This window comes from Palaemon carinicauda, chromosome 2 (assembly GCF_036898095.1).
Source record: "Palaemon carinicauda isolate YSFRI2023 chromosome 2, ASM3689809v2, whole genome shotgun sequence".
Classification (NCBI taxonomy): domain Eukaryota; kingdom Metazoa; phylum Arthropoda; class Malacostraca; order Decapoda; family Palaemonidae; genus Palaemon; species Palaemon carinicauda.
Window position 1 is genome coordinate 85,163,770 of NC_090726.1, and position 23,538 is coordinate 85,187,307.

The 23,538-nt window shown below is 36.5% G+C and overlaps 1 protein-coding gene and 1 long non-coding RNA gene across 5 annotated transcripts in view; one reads left to right on the forward strand and one right to left on the reverse strand.

Moving 5' to 3' along the window:
* The window catches only part of LOC137625866 (uncharacterized), a 32,827-nt gene extending 23,419 nt beyond the window's left edge, over positions 1-9,408 (forward strand). Inside the window, exons 2-5 of one of the 4 annotated variants that reach the window (XR_011040932.1) lie at positions 397-647; positions 3,560-3,716; positions 3,845-3,984; positions 9,063-9,408. This is a non-coding gene — a long non-coding RNA (uncharacterized lncRNA). Of the gene's footprint in view, positions 1-396; positions 648-3,559; positions 3,717-3,844; positions 8,909-9,062 lie in introns of those variants that run through there. The other 3 variants (XR_011040928.1, XR_011040930.1, XR_011040931.1) reach the window with 3 other exon arrangements.
* Positions 1,290-3,549, reverse strand: LOC137614491 (uncharacterized). Its single transcript, XM_068344294.1, has 2 exons — positions 2,688-3,549; positions 1,290-2,549 (listed from the first exon to the last, which is right to left on the reverse strand). Exons 1-2 carry the CDS (start codon positions 3,111-3,113, stop codon positions 1,290-1,292), a joined length of 1,686 nt encoding a protein of 561 aa, XP_068200395.1. The 5' UTR covers positions 3,114-3,549.
* Positions 9,409-23,538: the final 14,130 nt, after the last annotated feature.

Below are 23,538 nucleotides of genomic sequence, written 5' to 3' on the forward strand. Positions count from 1 at the left end.
GGGATCCTTTCTCAGGGTGAAACACCTTTTATCAGGTTTGCTTCTGTGTTTATTTTGTTTTGTAATTTAGTAAGTTGCACTTTTGGTAAATTGTAGATGGATTTGTAGTAGTCAATCGTAGTAGTAGTAACACAGTTCGTCACAAGTTTCTTAACAGAATGCTCAGCCAGGTACTACTTTCTAAAAAATAATGAATATAAGATGATAACCTGCCATTTTTACTATATTATTTATTTGGTTATTGAAAGACAAGTTACAGTCAAGAGATATGCCTTCATCACGAAATTTACTAAATATCAGGGCATAATTGTTATATATGTTTATTTGGATAACACCCAAGTTTCATACGCTGTTTCATACCCACTCTAAGGCATCTTTATACTCTACTTCTCCGAGGCAGGAGATTCTCGCACATCCAGTGAAGAAAATTCTTTCATAGACTTCAGTGATGTATGAATGCCAATAACCAATGGTCACTATCGATCTAGGGATGAGGGCTACATCTTTACCGGATAGGATCAACTTTTGTTACGATGAGGACAACCTTTCTTCAAAACAGAAGAAGAGTAAAGATGGCAGTACTTTTCAGATACGGAATAAGAAGAGTCCATGCGTCCTTCTTACGAACATCCAAGAAAGGATGTTGGGTAAGTGAATGTGGGCGGAATATATTTTGTATAATAGTTTGTCAACTCCAGGGAAATGGCCAAAAATCGTTGCTCACTTGCTAATGCACAGTCCATTGACCCATCAATCACAAGACCAGGTAAGTGCCTGGTTGACATCTATTCATACCATGCCTTACAAAACTGAAAAGTGGCCAAGCAGCAGAGAGCGACCTGACAGAATTGAGAGTTAGCTTCTCAAGGAATTTAACTTTTTCTTGAAACACAATGTCCATCATAAGAAGCCCAAGACCTCTGATTGAAAAAGAATTGTCAAAAAGAATGTGATAAAGCATTCTCTGTTGACAATAACGTTTTCATATGTAACTAAATCATGTAACACATGTTTTGTTTATATGTATTTTTTGATGTTTATATATGTATTTTGTGCTACTGAACTTGAAAATCACATTAGTTTTGCTGTAACATCGATAGTTTTTAACTTATTCTAAATTCAATATTTTCTTGTTATGTATGCAATTTCTCTTTCCCTCTTTTAAGGATAATTAACGAACATTTATTATTTTTTTCATATATTGAAAATTATATAGGCAGTACAATATTAGAACAAAAGACATTATACAGCTCTGCATTGTAAATACTTTGATAACTCCTATTTTATGATCAGAAGTGCTTGGACGATCGAGATTTTCTAGAGTGAATATTTTCATCTTCTCTCATTAGAGACCATATGTAATCTCCCATCATAGCAGTATTCCATCGTCCTTGATATCTTCTTTCCATAGTTGCTATGTCCTGGTGAAATCTTTCACCCTGCTCTTCACTGACATCACCAAAATTTTCTGGGAAGAAATCAATGTGAGAATGCAAAAAATGAATTTTCAAGGACATACGACAACCAAGCTTCCAGAAGTTCTCAATAAGTTTTGCTACCAGTTGTTTGTAATTAGGATCTTTGTTATTTCCTAGGAATCCATGGACTACATCACGAAATGCACACCAGGCTTCTTTTTCAATTTTTGTCATCGCTCTTTCCAGTTTCTCCGACTTCAACATTGTGTTTACCTGGGGTCCAACGAATATACCACCCTTTATCTTAGCCTCAGATAGTTTTGGAAACATAAGGCGAATTTCCTGAAAAGCTTCTCCTCCAAAATCCAAGGCTTTCACAAACTGTTTAATCAATCCTAGTTTAATGTGAAGTGGGGGCAATAAAACTTTGTTGGAATCTACTAGGAGCTCTCTGTGAACATTTAACATTCCCGGCTGCAGTTCCATTCGTGGGGGCCAATGAACTTTCTTAAAATGATCATCATCAGCTCTGCTGTCCCATAAGCAAAGGAAACATGAATACTTTGTGTATCCCCCTAGCAAACCAAGCAAAAATGCGAGCATCTTGAAATCCCCACAAACATTCCATTTGAATTCATCATAATTTATTTTATTAAGAAGCCGTCTGACATTTTCATAGTTTTCTTTCTTTTGTACTGAGTGAGCAAGAGGCAAAGATGGATATTTGTTTCCATTGTGGAGTAATACTGCTTTGAGACTTCGTGTTGAGCTATCAATAAACAGCCGCCAATTTGTAGGATCATGCTTGAGTCCAAGAGCAGTAAACAAACCAGTTACATCCTTACAATAACACAGATCATCACTAATGTCATAGTAAATTTCAAATTCTTCATGTCGTTTCCGGTACCCAGTTATCCCGCAGTCTTGTCCTAGTAGATTCCATTCCTTCAACCTTGATGAAAGAAGTTCAGCTCCTGACTTAGTAAGACCTAAGTCCCTAATTAAATCATCTAGTTCACTCTGATTTGGAAAATGAGGCTCCAAAGTCATTCTTGGTACGAAAACTTCTTCCATTTCTTGGTTGTTGCTACTTGCTGACCCTTCAGATGAAATATCCATTCCATCATCTACCTGGAAAGAAAGAAATAAGCACATATAGCAACTTCAACAAAGACTTGAATAAAATTAGTACTTAGGAAAATTAATGCAGAGTAAATACTCAAATTAATTAAATGAAAACTTTTTGGAGAATATGATAACAATACTTACATTTTCTGGTGGCTGTGGTACTGGTAAGCAGTCATCATGTGGGACAGGTGCTCTAGATGATGGTATGTCTGGATAATGAAGAGCTTGTCTTCCTTTCACTTTTCTGTACTTTGTCACATCAACCGTGCAAAAAAAACAGTCATCGTGATGGTTCTTCGGTTCTCTCCATACTCTAGGAATGGCAAAAGGCATTGCTCTTCCTGTACCTCTTAGCCATCCTTCTAGAGTAGAACGGCAGCTTCCACATATCACATGAGGGGCCCATGGCTTGTCCTGATCACCCATGGGCATTCCGAAATAGAGTCTGTACGCTATCCACAATTTGGCACCTTTCACAATTTTATGTAATACTTGTTTTTTTCCAATATAATATCCACACACATAGCAAAATGTATCTGGAGAATTTTTACATCCTCTAGTAGCCATCTTACTAAGTAAAGATATCAGAAATAGACCTGAAACAAAATTTGACTCAATAGCGCTGCTCCAGTTGTTCCGTCATTTTCCTTGCAATGAAAAACTGCCGAGAGCACGACACACTACCTCACGCCAATGCTGCTTGCCAATAACTGACTCTACCGACAGGCGGGAAAAAATCACGCATGCGCATGAAGGTTTAAGGTCGGCTCATGCAATCGCGCTTGATTCAAATCAGATTTTCCCAAGAAATAAGGCAGGTTACTTTTCTAACAGACCTCGTATTTTTGTAACGGTCGATGATACAGAAAAAATAATTACATTTTTGGAATGGCAGGAAAAATTATATTAATAAACCGTATAAAAATTAATATAAACAAAACTTTTGTAAAAAAATTGTTACATGGTGAATCCAAATATATATTAATATGTTGTTATTTTTATTTTATCTATAGTTTTCTAATGCAACCACTGCCCTATCTGAAGAACAATGTACAGTCCGTGTCAGGTGAGGAATCTGAGGTCATCACAACCATCGAAGATAGGAGACCTACGAAGAAACTGAGGTTTGATCTTGAAAGTTAGTAAGGTGAAGATTTCCTACTTGTAAAGGTAAATATTACAACAATTTCCTTTAATCAAATTTTAAATATAGTGTGGTTTAATTTCGAATATCTATTTTTGACATGTATGAATAAATAATCGTTTTAAATAGCTAATGATATGTTCTACTATTTTAGGTCCTTAAAAATACGGAGACAGTCAGGCAAGCTGTCTTGGAAAAGATGTAATATAACCAAAATCAAACTTACTGAAACTTCGACCTCAAGAACGTTGACTAAGACTGTGTCAAAATATTGCCTCTATTTTATTCTTATATGTAGGTGAAATTTTCTTTATTTTCATATAGGAAGCTAAATGTCACGAATGGAGGGGTGACATTGTTTTTCTGCGCTTCCAATGCTGTATTTGTACACTATGAGCCTTACTAGTTCAAGTTTTCAGGAGAACATCTTCCCGGTAACTTAAAGTGTAACTTCTACCTGGGTACCAGAGAAGATGTAGCCTTCTATATTATGAATTCTTATTTCTTCTGTTATCTGTAATCTGTAATATTTGGCAGATACTTTGATTGAATTAGCCTGTATATTTTTATTAATAAATTATAAATGATATTTCAACAGAAAATATCATTGATTTTTATGAATAAGAATATATTTTACAGAGCGCTTCATAAAATATCTCCATATTAAGTGAAACTTACTGGGAAAAATAACAATGATTACTCAATTACCAAAAAAAAAAAAAAAAAAAAAAAAACTATAGCTACATTACATTTTATAACAAATAAATCTTACATGATTAGAATATGTAAAATACTTTACAAGATATCTTCATATTAATCAAAATTGACATTGAAAATATCATTGAATGTTGACAAAATATATATATTTTATTTAAACAAAATATTTTTAATAAAAAAAAATCATGTTCTTAAACAAAATTATTGACAACTACCGTTTAATATAGTAGGAGAAAAAAGGATATGTCACAGTACATATTACTTACAAAAATACTCTACTTACAGAAGTATTTCCACATAACACTGAAAAATAGAATTGAATGCAGATGAAATATATGTGGTAGGTTATATAAAGAGATTATATGAATTATCTTATAAAACAATTACGTTATTCCTATGAATATAGTAACTTTTGAATAATTTATATTGGTTTACTCCAATGTTGATTCTCTATGACCAGAAAAAGGAGAAAGATGCCTAACTGGTAACTATTAAATAGGTTACTAGACAACTCCACAGCTGCAATGCTTAGGGAAGCTTTACTACTCTCCTGACCGAGTCAAGAAGTTGATCTCGCTCTACAATTAAGTCTCATTTGCGCTTAGGTTACCTGATACCTTGATTCTTTTACTGTAGTTCCTCTTATTATTTCACATGTATCCTTTGTGACAAAGCCCCAGCAGAAGGATAACTGTTCACTTTCAGAGATGTCCTTATTGAAAGTGCTGAAAGTTTTCCTTCATTCTCACCCAGAACATTACACTTGCGTTGAAACTGCCGTTTCCCAAGTATTGAGGCATTCCTGTAAAAAGATTCGTACCTTTCCCTCGTTTCCCGCATACGCCTGTAATGATTTTATCATTTCACTCCAAATATGTTTTGGTAGGATAAAATCATTATTATATGTAAGAACAACTCATGTTTAAACTGCTTGTTTTATAGTACGTGAACGTTCTCTAGCAGCAGTATCTACATAAGCCACTTTCCTTATGTGTGCTGGCATCATAGAAGCCACTCCTGTGTGTGTTGATATCATATAATGCACCACCACCCCTGACATCACAAAATTCCCTACATATACTGGCCTTTCACATATAAAATGTCACAGAGACTGATCACATCCCTAAGGCATTTACGCCGCATGTGTGTAATTCAATCCCAGTTTCATTAATATCATTATTTTTATTGGGAGTTATCATTCTCCCTATGGGAGAAATATAGTACTGATAACAGAAAAATGAACAAAGTGGGATTGTTCCCCTAACTCACTGCCTTTCTTAGACAGTGAAAGTGTAAGCTTCTACATATTACATACAATATCTTCCTATTCATTACTTTTTATTTGGAGCTTTCAATGACTGGGGAACTAAGGATGACGACCAATAATTCTTTTTTATATCATATGTTGGTAATATTATTGTAAATATATTATTGCCCATAGGGCATAGCAATCAAGCTTTGTAGCTTTCCTAAGGATGAACTACATAATCGTGAAGTTTTTTCATGCACATAAAATTGTTACCACTAGTTAAACTTTATATCAGTCAACTCTGGTTGACAGCATTATTTATATTTTACTATTTTTCCAAGGATTACTCATGGGAAAATCTTTTACCTGTTGTTGTTTCTTAAGTTCTGAAAAGCACATGATATGTGCCAAGGAATGCTTTGATTTTGATTGTTTCTTCTTTCTGAAACAGGAGAGGAAAAAGGTACCGGGGAAGCTTACTCCCTTTTCTTCAGGGGTTACCACTGCTAATAAGATGTGATTAACCATCTGAAAAGCAAAGCAGATATATGCCTTGTAACAAATGCTCTATGTCCTCTGCATCAGAATGGCCCTTTTCATCCATGTGTGTGATTCAATCCCAGATTCATTAATATAATTAATTTTATTGGGAGTTATCATTTTCCCTATGGGAGAAATATAGTACTGATAACAGAGAAATGAACAAAGTGGGATCTTTCCCCTACCTCATTGCCTTTCTTAGACAGTGAAAGTGTAAGCATCTTCATATTACATACAATATCTTCCTGTCCATTACTTTTTATTTGGAGCTTTCAATGACTGAGGAATTAAGGATGACGACCAATAATTCTTTTTTTTATCATATGTTGGTAATATTTTTATAAATATATTATTGCCCATAGGGCATAGCAATCAAGCTTTGTAGCTTTCCTAAGGATGCTCGACATAATCGTGAAGTTTTCTCATGCACATAAAATTGTTACCACTGGTTAAACTTTATATCAGTCAACTTTGGTTGACAACATTATTTATATTTTACTATTTTTCCAAGGATTACTCATAGGAAAATCTTTTACCTGTTGTTGTTCCTTAAGTTCTGAAAAGTACATATGTGACAAGGAATGCTTTGATTTTGAGTGTTTTTTCTTTCAGAAGCAGGAGAGGAAAAAGGTACCGGGAAAGCTTGCCCCCTTTTCTTCAGGGGTTACCACTGCCAATACGATGCGATTAACCATCTGAAAAGCAAAGCAGATATATGCCTTGTAACAAATGCTCTATGTCCTCTGCATCAGAATGGCCTTTTTCATCCATGTGTGTGATTCAATCACATATTCATTAATATAATTAATTTTATTTGGAGTTATCATTTTCCCTATGGGAGAAATATAGTACTGATAACAGAGAAATGAACAAAGTGGGATTGTTCCTCTACCTCATTGCCTTTCTTAGACAGTGAAAGTGTAAGCTTCTTCATATTATATATAATGTCTTCCTGTCCATTTCTTTTTATTTGGAGCTTTCAATGACTGGACCTAAGGATGACGACCAATATTTTTTTTTTTTTATATCATATGTTGGTAATATTTTTATAAATATATTATTGCCAATGGGGCATAGCAATCAAACTTTGTGGCTTTCCTAAGGATGCTCGACATAATCGTGAAGTTTTCTCATGCACATAAAATTGTTACCACTGGTTAAACTTTATAATAATCAACTCTGGTTGACAACATTAGTTTTATTTTATTATTTTTCCAAGGATTACTCATAGGAAAAATCTTTACCTGTTGTTGTTCCTATATGCCTTGTAACAAATGCTCTATGTCCTCTGCATCAGAATGGCCTTTTTCATCCATGTGTGCGATTCAATCCCATATTCATTAATATAATTAATTTTATTTGGAGTTATCATTTTCCCTATGGGAGAAATATAGTACTGATAACAGAGAAATGAACAAAGTGGGATTGTTCCCCTACCTCATTGCCTTTCTTAGACATTGAAAGTGTAAGCTTCTTCATATTACATATATTGTCTTCCTGTCCATTTCTTTTTATTTGGAGCTTTCAATGACTGTGGAACTAAGGATGACGACCAATATTTTTTTTTTATATCATATGTTGGTAATATTTTTATAAATATATTATTGCCAATGGGGCATAGCAATCAAACTTTGTGGCTTTCCTAAGGATGCTCGACATAATCGTGAAGTTTTCTCATGCACATAAAATTGTTACCACTGGATAAACTTTATATTAATCAACTCTGGTTGACAACATTAGTTATATTTTATTATTTTTCCAAGGATTACTCATAGGAAAAATCTTTACCTGTTGTTGTTCCTCGAGTTCTGAAAAACACATATATGTCAAGGAAAGCTTTGCTTTTGAGTATTTCTTCTTTCAGAAACAGGAGAGGAAAAAGGTACCGGGAAAGCTTACCCCCTTTTCCTCAGGAGTTACCACTGGCAATACAATGTGCTTAACCATCTGAGAAGCAAAACAGATATATGACTTGTAACAAATGCTCTATGTCCTCTGCATCAGAATGGTCTTTTTCATCCATCAGATTCCACTTCTGAAAGGAATTATCCTGGTGCTCCCTCTCACACTTTTGAGAGCAGTGTCCAAAATAGTACAAGGATTTCAAACTGAAATGCATGTCTCTAATCCTCAGCCCTCTATATCTGTGTTTGGTTTAAAAACCAATGACTTTTTATCCCCTGTCTCTTTAAATATGTTGCATTTTAATGCAAATATTTGTATTGCTAATTGCTAGATTAACTGACCCCATGTTCATTTATGATTTTTTACTCGAATGTCACCTGAATCTTAAGATACCAAAGGAGATCAACGCAGCCATCTGTCTCATAAAAATGACAATCCCTTAAGCCAATAGGAATGTCACACATTTGGGTGAAACACAGTTGTGATGAGTTCTGCCTCCAGCATATACCATTAAACCTACTTTAAAAAACTTGTGTTGATTAGTTACTTGCCTTTTCAAGACCATCCGCTAATGCTTCAATTAAATCTTTACCCTTTTCGAAAGCCAAATCCTTTGATGCAGTTATCTGTTGTAAATATCTACCTGTCCTTCAATAATACGAGATTAGTTACTTGTGTACGAGGCTAACCAATGATAATTAAACTAAATCCTTTGACACAGATTTTTACCTGTAAGTTTTTACGTGATCCTTGTCCATAACAGATGAATAAGAACCCCTGTAATCCTCTCAAATAAAAGATTAAAATTATCTTTTTCAATGTTTTTTCCTTTATGATCAGATTACCATTTCTTAAACAGAAGCATTTCTTCAAGCTGAATTTCATAACCCCTAGGTTTTAAAATCTTAAGACTACCCTTTCTTGACATTTCTACACAATTATGTTCCTTCATTTCAAACAGGGCGACCTTTTGTTCACTGTGGCCAATGAATGCATCCATGGGCGTGCTTCAAAAATTCATCCTGCAGAAACTAAGAGAGAAGATGCCCACCTTTCCCTTTTTACCCAATGACAGAACTTTGCCTGTGGATTTGAAAGCAAAAACTGTTTAACAGCCGTGTATAAAGAACCAAATTACTATAGCTAGTATATTGTAAACTTGATCGTGTTAAAAGGATATCTGTTTAACAACCAAGAAGAAAGGACCAAAATGATTATATCCAATAATCTAAAAACTTGATTGTGTTAAGAGAGGAACTATTCAACAACGGAGAAAGAAAAGGAATAAAATGGCTATAGCTATGTAAACCTGGTTGCTTTAAAAAAGAAAAGGATAATATTTCGTTCAACACACTGCAAAACTTGATTTAGTCTTTGTAGACTTGACTGTGTAGCCAGCTATAATTTAATTAAAGCGAGCTAATGTTGCATTGCGTATTTCTACCCTAACCAAGGAACTGAAACTCCTCAAGTGACCACATTCCTTCATCCACTGCTGGTATCTCTACAGTTAATCAGAGATTGGTCCTTCAATACCATTTGTTTCATGATCTATTGAAGTTAGAGGACCAAAGGCTACATGTTAGAAGGCACACAGGGATAAACGAGCCGTTGTATTTAGTGTCTCGCTTTTGATAGTGGTGTAAAAAAGTAACCCCCTTTCTACAGGCTTCAGTGTCAGTTCTCATAGTAGTGGTGCCACACAATAATTTCACCATAAGTAGAGAACACTAACATATGGGCAATTATGATGATTTAGATCCTTTCTTTTTCTTACACTTGTATTTCATCATTCCTGGAATAATGATTGAGAGAGTAAGAATACTCTTTAAAAAATCTTTTAGCATTGTTCCATCATTGGATACAAAGTTAACGAACATGAATTACATTTTATTATCTATGATAACTTTGTGAATATGTAAACATCCCATGGGATAAATGATGACTAGTCAGTGCCATTAGTGTCTGAATACTTTAACTTACACGGATGCTCTTTGTTTCACACAAGGAATGTTGATTGCTTTATGGTGGAGTTTCTGAGAGAGGACTTTACACTCTTTGAGGCATCACCTGTGAAAGTGTTAAAAGTCTCCCTTTGTTCCCACACTACAACAACACACCCATGAGTAAAGACTACGTTTTCCCAACGTGCTTAAGTAGCCCAGTTGGGAGATCTATATCTTTCCCTTATTCGTTTGCACGATTCCAGCTTGCCTTGTATGCCCAGGGGCACTTGGGATTGCTCTCCTCCTAAAAATTCTCATGATTGTTTCCAGAATTCCCCTACTATTTCTATCGATGTTGTTCAGACTGCTTCAGTAGTGACAACAAAGACATCTGGCTTAAACCGAACTTTCAAAGTATCATTGCTCCTTCCCCTTCTAAGCAAAGCTCAGCGAGCTAATGTAACAACCATTGATTCCCATTCCTTAATTCTTTGTTTGCTAGTAACGTCACTAAACGAGCCACCATTGTAATGTGTGAGGGAATCCCTCCGTGCATCGGCTATAAAGCCATTTCATACCACAGAAATTCATACCCTGAACTTTCAATCACTGCCCAACTACATAAGCGAATGAAACTTGTTTAAAGGTTCAAGGCCACTCATGAATGGTAGATGCAAGGGACAGTGAAATTACCCTAGCAATCAGGACAATTGTGCCCTAGAGACTAACCATATATAAATATGATCAGTGCCAAAGCATCCCCTCCACCCCAAGCTAGGACCAGTGAGGGCCAGGCAATGGCTGCTGATGGCTCAGTGGATAGACCTATAGGCTTCCCCAAACCCTCATCCTTAGCTCACAACGATAGGGAGGTTGCAGACACTAAAGAAACTACCGCGTTTGAGTGGAACTCAAAACTCAGTCTGGCAAGGACACTTCCATAAAAAAAACAACCCCTGGATATGTTCCTTCATCAGCTTCTATCTCTAGGCTTTAACTCAGACACTTGTTGCCTGCTACAGACTTGCAATAGCCTAGGAAGCTGGGTCAGCAGCCTCTCCGGACAAAGAAGTGATGGCTGTAGTATTCCCGCTAGGGGGAACAAGTCCTCCTTTTCACCACCGGTGGAATGATGCCTACAGAACCATTGGGATAGGTATTAGTTCTTCAAGGCCGATCCTTGGACAGCAGGAGTTCATCATTCAGGGCATTGGGTTCTGTTAATGGACTGTCCTCCCTCATTAGTTTGGGCTCTGGCAGTTCGACCATACTATTTGAAGGAGTCTCCAAGAGATCTATTTATGGAGAAAGATATGGACTCAGTCTTTCCCAACAACCTGTTTCTTGTCAAAAATCTGGCAAGGTGTGCGAAACCATTCATAAAAGTCTCCTTCTGGAACCAGTTTGTTTTGCAACAAGGTTCTACATGGAAGTCCCGGCCACAAGCCAGGCCATCAAGAAGAAGGAATTCCTGTTGACCATAGTCATGATAGACACATACTCTTAGGTTCTTATTCACCCCAGATTTAGAAAGTACCTGTGATTCCTTATCAAGAACAAGGTCTACATTTTCGAAGTGCTGTGCTTAAGCTTTTCCTTAGTTCCTCCGGTCTTCACCAGAATCCTTGACATTGTATCAACAAGGGCTCATACCTTAAACTTCATGCTCTTATGGTATTTAGTCAATGGGCTCCTGCTAGTAAAATAATGATCCCGACTGGTTAACCATAAGGAGAATCCCCTCGACTTCTGCAGGAAGTTGAAGACCCAACATATCCTAGAGGAGTCCAGTCTTGTCTCTCTAAAATGTATCATATACCTAGGAATAGAAATTGACTCAGTCAAAACCAAAGAGTTCTCATTTTCCAAAAAGGTATTGAGATTTATGCAAGTGGTAAAGTCTGGAAAAGCTGGTCCCCTGCGGGAGGATACAGCTTCGCTTGGCACTGTGGGCTCTGAAGTCTCAGTGGTCACTAACATCGACCCGTACTGTTGATGCCCTGAGATGTGGTGACATATCTCTGCTGGTGTATGGCAAACACTCCTCTACAGGTTCCACCTAGAGAGTTCTAGGATGTTTCTTAGCAAAATGGGGAATGCTAACCTTAGAATAATAAGATCTCAGGCCTATGGTCCATGAAGAATACATTTTCCATATCTATTACATATAGATGGAAGCGGCCTGCTAGACGAATCAGAAACCCTTAATGACCACTCTATGATGTAGAATTAACCAAGCATTTCTGACTCATTATCCCTTCTGCTATGCCAGCAAGCAGTGGTAATTTACTTTAAGGTTCAAGGTTGCGTTGCCTCTGTCAGTAAGTTTCATTCCCAGGAAGAGGAACATATTTGCAAACCATGTAAGCCAACCAGAGACGTTGGTAGGGTCAGATTTTTTTCCTTCCTTTAAGTGGCAAAGAGTCATGAGAATTTGTGAAATTTCGCCAACTCTGAATAAGTTCAATACTCCCCTGAAAGTCAAACTCCCGGTGCCTGGTTCTCTAGTTCCAAACTAAGGAGCGGTGATGGAGGATACCTTCCAACAACCGTCATATTAAACAGATTTTTTCTACTTTTTTCCTTCCTCCTGTCTGCTTCATCAGGCAATGAACAGAATTCACCTGTCCCAAGACGTTAGTGATGCTAGCCGCCACAAAGTAGCTACAAGCGGGATGGTATCCAAACCAGATAGATCTTCTTTCAGAAGTTCTAAGAGGACTTCCAGAATTCCCAAAATTGCCACGATAACGACACATCTGAAACTTCCACAAGGTGTTTCTGTATAGGTCTACCAAAGGAGGGATATTGCTTCCTGCAAAACTTCTATTACATAATTTTTAGACCTTTAAGCATTAGGAGGATCGAAAAGTCCCTTTAGGTCATAACAGTAAAGGGTTTCGGTCAGCCTTGAGCCAAGTCTCTAGGCTGAAGGGACTTATCCCCCTCTTCTCATTTAATCCCCATCTTGGAATGTGATATAGGTTCTTAGAACCCTCTATATGTCATCTTTCAAACTCTGTGGACTGATTCTCAACCTTATAACCTGTTTTTCTTTCTTTCCCTTGCTTCAATCAAGAAGGTAATGGGGTCTGTATTGTTTGCCTTTTTTTTCACCCTCAAAGTATGGGGGAGAGAATGATATGGATAATCCGTTACTCAGTCTTGAAACACAGCCAGGGAATACCAGAAGAAGACAGTCCCTGTCAGACAGGATATTTCTCATCTGTTTTTAAAATTTGGTTACTCCAAAAGAAGATTTCAAAACACGATTTCCTTTGGTTCGGAAATCTATTATGAGAGCCTATATGTGCGTGATCTTCCCACAACTTTGAGGTTCCACAAGAAGTGGTCTGAGGTTCAGATCCTCAGTGGATGTGAATCCTTAGGGGAAGCGCCATCGGGGCCATCCTTCGAGCATATAAAGATTGTGGTCTTTGGTGCATCCTTAAAGTTCCACAAAACCAATTGGTGGTCAACGTCTTTAGAGAGGCTGTCTACAAGAGACAGAGCAACTTAACAGGACACTCTTTACAAGGCTATAGCAATAGATTTTTTATACCTTTTCTTTACTACCTATAGTTGCAGCATAGCAACTGATATATTCTTTGCCCTTACGGGATACTCAACCCTTTGTCATGGCATCAGTTATTCTCTGCATTGTAAGGGGTAAGAGAGACTATATGCCCTTAAGGGAAGGTCCACCTGGGGGCCCCTTAGAGCATATTACTTGCATGATCTTACCGCAACCTTGGTTTTCTGCAAGAACCACTCATAAATTCTTGGTAAACACTATAAATAAACACAATTAGCCCATAAGGTAAGTGAAGTTAACCCTTCAGTGGTCATATAATTAATACAATTCGTGAGAGTAAATAAACAAAATGCAATCATTTAACTATTTAAATCAGTGTTTTTAACTCTCGAGAAACAAGTTTGTGTATGAGCTGAAACTGAGGGCAGGGGTCACATAGTCACTGGGTTTTAATATCTCATATTTGACTTCGATCTCACTCTCATAGCATTTTTTTTGGGGGGAAGGAGGTATCACCGACTTAGACTTGGGAATCTCATAGGAATGAAAGCTAGTTATTGGAAGCTAAAAAAAATTCCAATTATTAGTTATACTCATCACTAATATATTTGGCATTTACATATTTCTTATTAATGTAATAATGGCCGAATATCCACGAGTGAATATATGGTTTTAGTTGTCATTTAAACTCAAATCGATTTTCACAAAGAAAAGGGCAAAATAAACCTTTGTATATCCCTAGCCTGTGCTAACATAACAAAAATTTAGATATATTTCCACTATAACCATTACTAATTCAAATAAAATGTGTAACATTTGGCTAAAAAAATGAAGTACTGCATACAGAGTGAATATTATTGTATTATAATAGTCAATGTTTATAGAATTGACATTAGAAAAGCCCAATATATCACTAGACCTCACTAAAATCATAAGTAATTTAATGTAGATATATATCATGTGGGCCGGCCCGCACCCCCCCCCCCCCAAAAAAAAAAAAAACATGTACAAAGTAAATACCCTCAACATTTTTCTCAAAAAAACTTCCTTTTCATAATGAAAAAAGGCATTAGAAAGTTCTATATATCACTTGGCTATTCTAACTGATAATTAATTTACTATGAGCTGCAACTCAGGACTTATATCATTTATGAAATTGGCATTGCCCCTCTTTTATGTCACTCACTATATCACAGTTCACTGTAATTTTTCTAGATTTAACAGCACATTTAAGAAGGCTACGTGATAGCTGTGTCTATTCAATTTTAGATTTTACCATGAAATTTGGCAGGAAGTGAAAAACTGTTTTCCATCAATCCGTGAAATTTTCATTTGAATATGTGGTTCCCCAATTGGGACATCTGATCATGCCCTGATTTCATTAGTAGTGAAGACTGAGCAGCCTGTCCTTGATGTATTTCACTCATGTAAGGTTTATATAAAATTTCAAGCAGACGGCGATGGGATTTTGCATGATCGTTTGGGCTTGAATTGGTCACAATTGTACAGTAGCGTTGATCTGTAGACCCTTTGAATGTGAATCTAGTCTAGTCAGCATAATAGATAGGTGTATCCCTTCTCGTGTATGAAGTTACTGAGTGAAGGACCAACCATGCTTCAATGATGATTGTAGACGTGCTTATTTGGTGAAGCAGGTGGCCTATCATCTTTGAAAGGGTAACAGATCAGATTTGACCTGGAATAACTATACTCAGCTTGGAACCTTTGCTAAGAGAGCTTTTGCTTCACATGAAAAAGAATACGATTTAACCATAAAAAAAGCCTTTTCTGACACAACCCAGGAACATCAGTGGTGGACCACACTTAAATTTGAACTCTAGTTTAGATGCAATAGTTCCTCTTTTACTTAAACCAGGTGGTTCTCTCACTCAGTGACCAAAGGAAAAGGCATCCCTTTTGGCAGATGTGTTTGACACCAGGCAGAGTAATGATAAACTCTAACTTCCTCAGTTCTGTTTTCTGAGGCTAAAAACAACTTTAGCTTTTGAGTCTCGTGAAATTAAAGCTCTGTTGATGGACCTTGATGCATATAGAGGTGTAAATCCAAAGGGTATTTTCCCTTTGTTTTTATAGAGACTGCAGATTTCTTAGCTCTAAAGTGATTTGTTATATTGCGCAAGTTAGCAAGAGGAGGAGCTTTTAGCAATTTTTGTAAAATTGGTAATGTTACTTCACTATGTAAATGCATTTATGGTAGTTCAAGTCCAACTGATTAGAGCCAAATTTCCATAATTCCCATATAATCTAAAGTTTTTGATCGTCTTCTGGCAAAACGTCTTAATAGGTTTGGTGAAGGTAATCATCTGTTGCCTTGTTTGCAATTTGGTTTTCGTGAAGGCCTTGAACCATGTGAGGCTCTTCTTACAATCTCAAATGCAGAAATCCCTTGATTATGGTCAGGAAGTTCGTGTGATTGGCCTTGATCTTAGTGCTACCTTTGACAAAGTTAATCATGAGGCCCTTGTTTCCAAACTCAAACAGTTGGAAGTAGGTGGGTCGTTTCTTAGCATCATTATTGGATTTTTAAGTAATAGATCGCAAAGAGTTGTTGTTGATGGGAACCATAGTAAGTATAGGAATGTGAGATCTGGTGTTCCACAGGGTAGTGTTCTTGGCCCATTACTTTTCATACTATATACACATGACACGTGGTTTGGTCTAGTAAACGAGTTTGTTGCATATGCATATGATGCTACTCTCTTTGCATCAATTTCACCACCTGAATGTAGATCTGGGGTTGCTGAATCCCTTAATACAGATCTAGATAAAATTAGTACATGGTGCAAATTGTGGGGTATGAAGTTGAATCCTAACAAAACTCAAAGTATGATTGTAAGTATGTCAAGGACCGTATGTCTCATCATCCAGATCTCAACATTGATAATGTTTCTTTAACTTTGTATAACTCTTTTAAAATTTAAGTGTGATTCTCGACAGCAAATTTACTTTTGAGACACACATTAGATCTGTGTCTTCTTCAATTGTACAAAAAATGGTTTATTGAGAAAGTCTTTCAAGATTTTCGGTGATCAGTCTATTCTGAAAGAGTGTTTAATTCTTTCCTTATACCTTGTTTCGAGTATTGTTTTCTGTTTGGTATTCAGCTGCTGAATATCATCTTAATTTTTCGGACAGGAATTTATGATCAATTAGTTTCATATTCTTGATCTAGATATTAATCTCTGGCACCATCATTCAATTAGTTAATTATGCATGTTACGTGAGATTTTGTAAAATTCTGACCATCACTTAAATGCAGATCTTCCAGGGCAGTTACATCCTCTTCTTAATACTAGGTATGCAGTTTGTTCTATTAGTCAGGCCTTCTCCATTATGAGGCTCAATACTGCACAGTACTCTAGAAGTTATATTCCAGCTGTGACCAAGTTGTAGAATGGTCTTCTTAATCCGGTAGTAGAATCAGTAGAACTTCAAAAGTTCAAACTTGCAGCAAATGTTTTTTTGTTGAACAGGCTTACGTAAGTCTTTTGATAGTTTATAAATAAAAAATATGTTTTAATGATGTTAATGTTCAAATTTAATTTATAAATGTAAAGTATTCTATGTGTAATTTAGGACGCTGTTGAAAATCGGCGTTCCGTGGATTTGAAAAAATAGCTACTGTGACTTTTCGATGGTATGTATCAACGCAGAAATTGGTATGAATGTTGTTCATATAACACCCATTAAACCCGGTGATAATCATTTAGATAAACCTAAAACTTTAGGATTGGTAGCTTATCCTGCTCCTACCTGATTTTTCAGCTAAAAATCTTCACTTGCAAACAAACATGACAGCCATGGCACGCCTATAGCAGGTATGAACATGAAACTTGGCAAAGTCATAGCCTATATATATATATATATATATATATATATATATATATATATATATATATATATATATATATATACTGTATATAAATATATACTATACATACATATATATATATATATATATATATATATATATATATATATATATATATATCCATGTGTATAAATATATATATATATATATATATATATATATATATATATATATATATATATATATATATATATATATATATATATATATATATATTATTGTATATTTTGTTCATGCCCCGACTTCGGTAGTCATAATCACATAATAGATTTTAGGGGCTCAAACCCAGGATCCAAACATATATATATATATATATATATATATATATATATATATATATATATATATATATATATATATATATATATGTATTGTATATTTTGTTGGTGCCCCGACTTCGGTAGTCCTAATCGTATTATAGATTTTAGGTGCTCAAACCCAGGATCCAAACATTATAATATATATATATATATATATATATATATATATATATATATATATATATATATATATACATATACATATATATATATATATATATATATATATATATATATATATATATATATATATATATTTATGTATATATATATATATATATATATATATATATATATATATATATATTTATTTATTATATTATATGCTTGCTTTTACATTAAAATTGTTACTCTTTAAAACATTAATATCCGTATTCTGAGACTGTTAAATAACTCCCAGACAGCAATATATAAAACACTGAAGAGCTGAAGGTCTCTTAAGCACACTCAAAACTGGGTAATTACCTTCAAGTATTATTATCACTTATTTAACTCTCACTGTGGTTCTTAACATAAATTAAGCGGAACTTGGTCCTAATCGGTGATGATCGGAATAACACACTCGTTAGAAAAATAAATATATTCTTTATAAATTGTAACACTTTGAAAGAATTTACACAAAAATAAAATAATTAACTGGAGAAAATTAAATCTGAACAAAACTTAGAATAAGACAATAATATTACGATCTGAAATTACATAACTTGATTTGAATTATTATATATGAATTAACCTTAACCTAAGTAAAGAAATAAGGCAAAGAAAATGGTACAAACGCTTGAAATCCTTCTGAAATAACACAATGTTTAAGTTTGACTCTAAGTAAATAATAGGTAATCAGATAACTTTATAAACCTATCCTGCCTATATGTCCGTTTACAAAAAAACGTTATACAATGCCAACACTCACCCTAATACAATGAATTATAAAATCCCCTGTTAGTGTTGCGTGACATATAATTTGTTTTGGGGCACAGGTGCACTGAGAAGACACACTGGAACACACTGAACACTTTCGACACTAAACTGGGATACGGGCGTGAATGAGAGAGAGAGGAGGAAGCAAGCTATCTTCTGGCTGCAGTTTCAACTCGATCTCTATGCCTGCCTATCTCTGATCTCTAACCCAATGTTGGGTCACCTATGTATATGAAATCTAACAGGTTCCAGAAGCTTCCAGCTTCATAGGAAAAAAAAAAGATAACATTCTCCCACCGGTCATTGAAAAGCTTCGAAAACACGTATCACTGAATATTCTAAAGCACATGTCACTGATCATTCTCTCTCTAATAGGACGCAATTCATCATAAAACATAAAAGAACATCACCTAAGCCCTTGTTCCTTTCTTGCATGCGTCCTAAAATACTTTGAAATAGACAACATGAGACTTCATAGCAAACATATGTGAAAATAAAAGTCAATTCATTACAAAAAAATATGTAAATTACATATTTTACCTTGAACAAAGAATATAATGAAATTCCCGACGAAAGTCTTCGTAATTTACACAAAATACTTATATCTACATAAGAAGGGCTCATTTTTTTGGGCTGGATATCATCTCTTCAATACAAAAATGAAAATATGTGAAATATAAATAAGATCATAATTAAACTATGATAATTACTCTACACTAGACCAACATCGTATATATATATATATATATATATATATATATATATATATATATATATATATATATATATATATATATATATATATATTATATATATATGTATATAAATACACACACATATATATATATATATATATATATATATATATATATATATATATATATATATATATATATACATATATATATATATATGTATATAAATATACATATATATATATATATATATATATATATATATATGTAAATATGTATATTATATATATATATATATATATATATATATATATATATATATATATATATATAAATATATATATATATGTGTGTGTATATATATACACACACACACACACACACACACATATATATATATATATATATATATATATATATATATATATATATATATATATATATATATATATATATATATATGATGCTCCCGGGTCCAGGCACCAAAAATATATCGCACTATTATGGATCTTGTCTGGGAACTCAACATATGATATTATATATATTATGCCTGGTAAGATAAGAAACATCTCTAGTTCCAAATCACCTGTTTGCTTCTACATTAAATCTGCTACATTTCGAAATAATAATACCTAAACTCTGAGTCGGTTAAATAACTCCCAGACAGCAATATATAAAACAGTTAATATCCAAAGTTCTCTTAAATATTCTCAAATCTAAATTGGAGGATTATCATTACAAATATTCAAGCAACTCTAACTTTGGTTCATTAACAGGATACGAGCATATATGCATTAAACACTTATGATTGAAATAATACACTCTTTACAAAAATAAGTATATTCTATATAAATTAAAACACTTTGAAAAGAATTTACATAAAACAAATAAATCACTCGAAAAATTAAGTCTGAATAATACTTGGGTGAAGACAAAAATGTTACTTTCGGAAAATTAAATTATTTTTTGACTTATAATATTGAATATGAATAAACCTTAGACTAAGAGAAGACAGATACTTATGAAAATTATACAATCACTAGTTTCCCTTGGAATGAAATCTGAATAAAATATTTAAGTTTATCACTTAATGAAAATAGATAGCCAGATTACAACACAAGAACCTATCACCTTCCTACTTGGATGAAGACAAAAATGTTATGTTCTGAAAATTAAATTATTACTTGACTTGTAATATTGAATCTGAATAAAACTTAGACTAAGACAAGACATATACTTATGAAAATTATACAATCACTTGATTCCATTAAAATCAAATCTGAATAAAACAATTAAGTTCATCACTTAGTGAAAATAGATAACCAGATTACAACACAAGAACCTGTACCAACCGTGTGTCACACGATCGTACATAATTTATTTTGTATATATTATGCTTGTATCTGCGCTCTTCCCTCGCACTAAAAAGAACCAGAATAGACATGTTGGCGTGTCGCCTATGTAACATTGTCATTTTCTCGAACATGTATTTTCCTGTTGCCTTGAGGTTTTGTATATAAAGGAGAGTGTTCTTTAATAAAGATACTCAGTTGATTGCATCCTGCATTTGAGTTCACATCCCTCTCTCGGCTCGTCACATTGGTGACCCTGGAAGTCGACTCGCTTCCACCGCCTTCCACCCCCACCCCCTCGCCCCAACATCGTTGGTACTATGGCGGACTCTACGGCAGATGGTGCTGCGGCCGCTCCATTCAAACTTTCATCGTTTGCCAGCGGAGAGGCGTTTGCTTGGTTTCAGCGCGCAGAAGTCCAGTTTCGCATCAGGGGCGTGACTCGCTCAACCACCAAAGCAGATTATGTTCTCGCGGCGATACCCGAGGACACTTCCCAGAAATATCCGACTGGCTTTGTGAACAAGGAGACACCCCAATAGCGTATGACGCCCTCAAAACATACCTTCTGCAGTAGTACTCACCGTCGCCAGCCGCCCGTATAGCTAAGCTTATTCAGCTCTCGCAACAACTGTTGGGGGACCAAAGGGCTTCGCTTGTCCTCAGGGAAATGACCAGTATCGCTCGCCTTCAACCTGCCGCAGACGGCTCTCCTCGTGAGGTGAACCTACTTCGTGCCCTTTGGATACGCCGTTTACCCGGACCTATACGCGCTGCCATACCCGATGTCGATAGTTTACCCATAAAGGACTTGATGACCAAGCCGACACCCTTATGGACAGCCACTTCAAGACCTCCATCAACGCCTCCACCCCTGACGAAGAGGATGCCTATTCAACGTCAACCGAAGCTAATATGAATGCCGTAGGACATACACGCCTACCCCGTGACGTGCCGAAGCAGCGACAAAGTCGCCCAACACCCACCAATTCCTCGCGCCCCAACGAACGACTTCTACAGCCACTTACTACCTCCCATCCGCCGCAGTTTTGCTACTACCACTTCGGATTCAGGGCAACCGCGAAGAAATGTGCCAGGGATTGTCAGAGACCAAAAAACGTGTAAGTAAGCCATCGCTCGTGGCGGTGGCCTCCCATGTTTCTAATCTTTTCTTTTTATAGGATGCAGGAACGGGCGTGCGATTTTTGGTAGACACGGGTGCTCGTCGTTCTTTTTTGCCAAGGAAACTCTTCAAGGCACAATGTAGTCTGTCTACATCTGCCGACGTCCGCTTGATAGCTGCCAACGGATCTGCGATACCCACCTATGGTTACGAGAACCTCACATTATCGTTCGGAAACGGTGAATTCAATTGGAAGTTTCTTGTTGCTGACGTCACAATGCCAATCCTCGGTGTGGATTTCCTCTCTCATTTCCACCTTCTGGTCGATGTCGCGCACCGACGATTGGTCAACGCAGACTCGTACTTGTCGACACCTCTTCAACCCGCCCCCACTAACCTCGCTCTCCACATCAGTGCACCCACGGATGCCTACGCCCACCTCCTCACGTCGTACCCGGAAGTTTTCTGTCCAAAACTTCGCCAAACGCCCACGGTTCCTGCCAAGCACGGTAATTATCACCATATCAAGACGACGGGACCCCCAGTCTTCGCAAAATTCAGACGTCTAGCACCGGAACGATTGGCACCCAAACAGACGTTCTCCGAAATGGAGGAAATGGGCCTTTGCCAAAAGGCGTCTAGCCCATGGTCGTCACCCTTACACATCGTTCTGAAGAAAGATGGCTCCCTACGTCCGTGCGGGGATTACAGGCGCCTCAACATGCAAACAGAACCGGATCACTACCCCCTCCCAAACATTGCCGACGTGACCTCCTACCTGCACAAAGCGAAGGTTTTCTCTACGCTCGACCTACTGAAGGGGTATTATCATGTGCCTATGAACCCAGAAGACATCCCCAAGACCGCCATCACCACTCCGTTTGGTACATACACCTTTAATTACTCCTGTTTTGGCCTTCGTAATGCTGGGGCCACGTTTCAACGTCTCATGGATGGCATCTTATGGGACCTCCCTTTCTGTGTATGTTATGTGGACGACATACTTGTGTTCTCCTCCTCAAAAGAGGAACACTTCCGTCACCTGCGCATCGTGCTCGACCGCCTGCAACATAACGGCCTTGTAGTCCGGTACGACAAGTGTACCTTTGGCGCCAACGAAGTGTCGTTCTTAGGGCACCGCATCACTCCTGAAGGAGTCCATCCCCTCCCTGAGAAGGTATCAGCCGTTCCGAATTTCGCCGCGCCCTCAACAGTCAAAGCTCTGCAGGAATTCTTGGCCATGATCAACTATTATCACCACTTTCTGCCAGCCATTGCCGCCATTCTTGCTCCCCTCTACGCCTCCCTCAAGGGCAAGCCAAAGGACCTGAAGTGGGGTGCCCTTCAAGAAGCAGCCTTCTGCAATGCAAAGAAGGCCCTATCAACTGCTGCGGCTCTCACTTTTCCTATCCCACACGCCCCTCTCCTTCTCTCCACCGATGCCAGCAACGTGGCTATTGGTGCAGTACTTCAGCAGGTGGTCAAAGGCTCGCCCCGCCCATTGGCCTTCTTCAGCAGAAAACTGTCCAAGGCAGAATCGGGCTATTCTACCTTCGATCGAGAATTGCTGGCGGTGCACTTAGCTGTCCGTCACTTTCGTCATTTCTTTGAAGGTACGCCCTTCGTCTTTCGCACAGACCACATGCCTCTGGTGCA

What these genes read in the sequence shown, in the direction of transcription:
- LOC137614491 (XM_068344294.1), bottom strand. Translation starts at nt 3,113, where the DNA reads ATGGCTACTAGAGGATGTAAAAATTCTCCAGATACATTTTGCTATGTG. An exon ending in TACCACAGCCACCAGAAAAT is followed by an intron (nt 2,550 to 2,687) that starts GTAAGTATTGTT and finishes CTTTCTTTCCAG; the next exon opens with GTAGATGATGGAATGGATAT.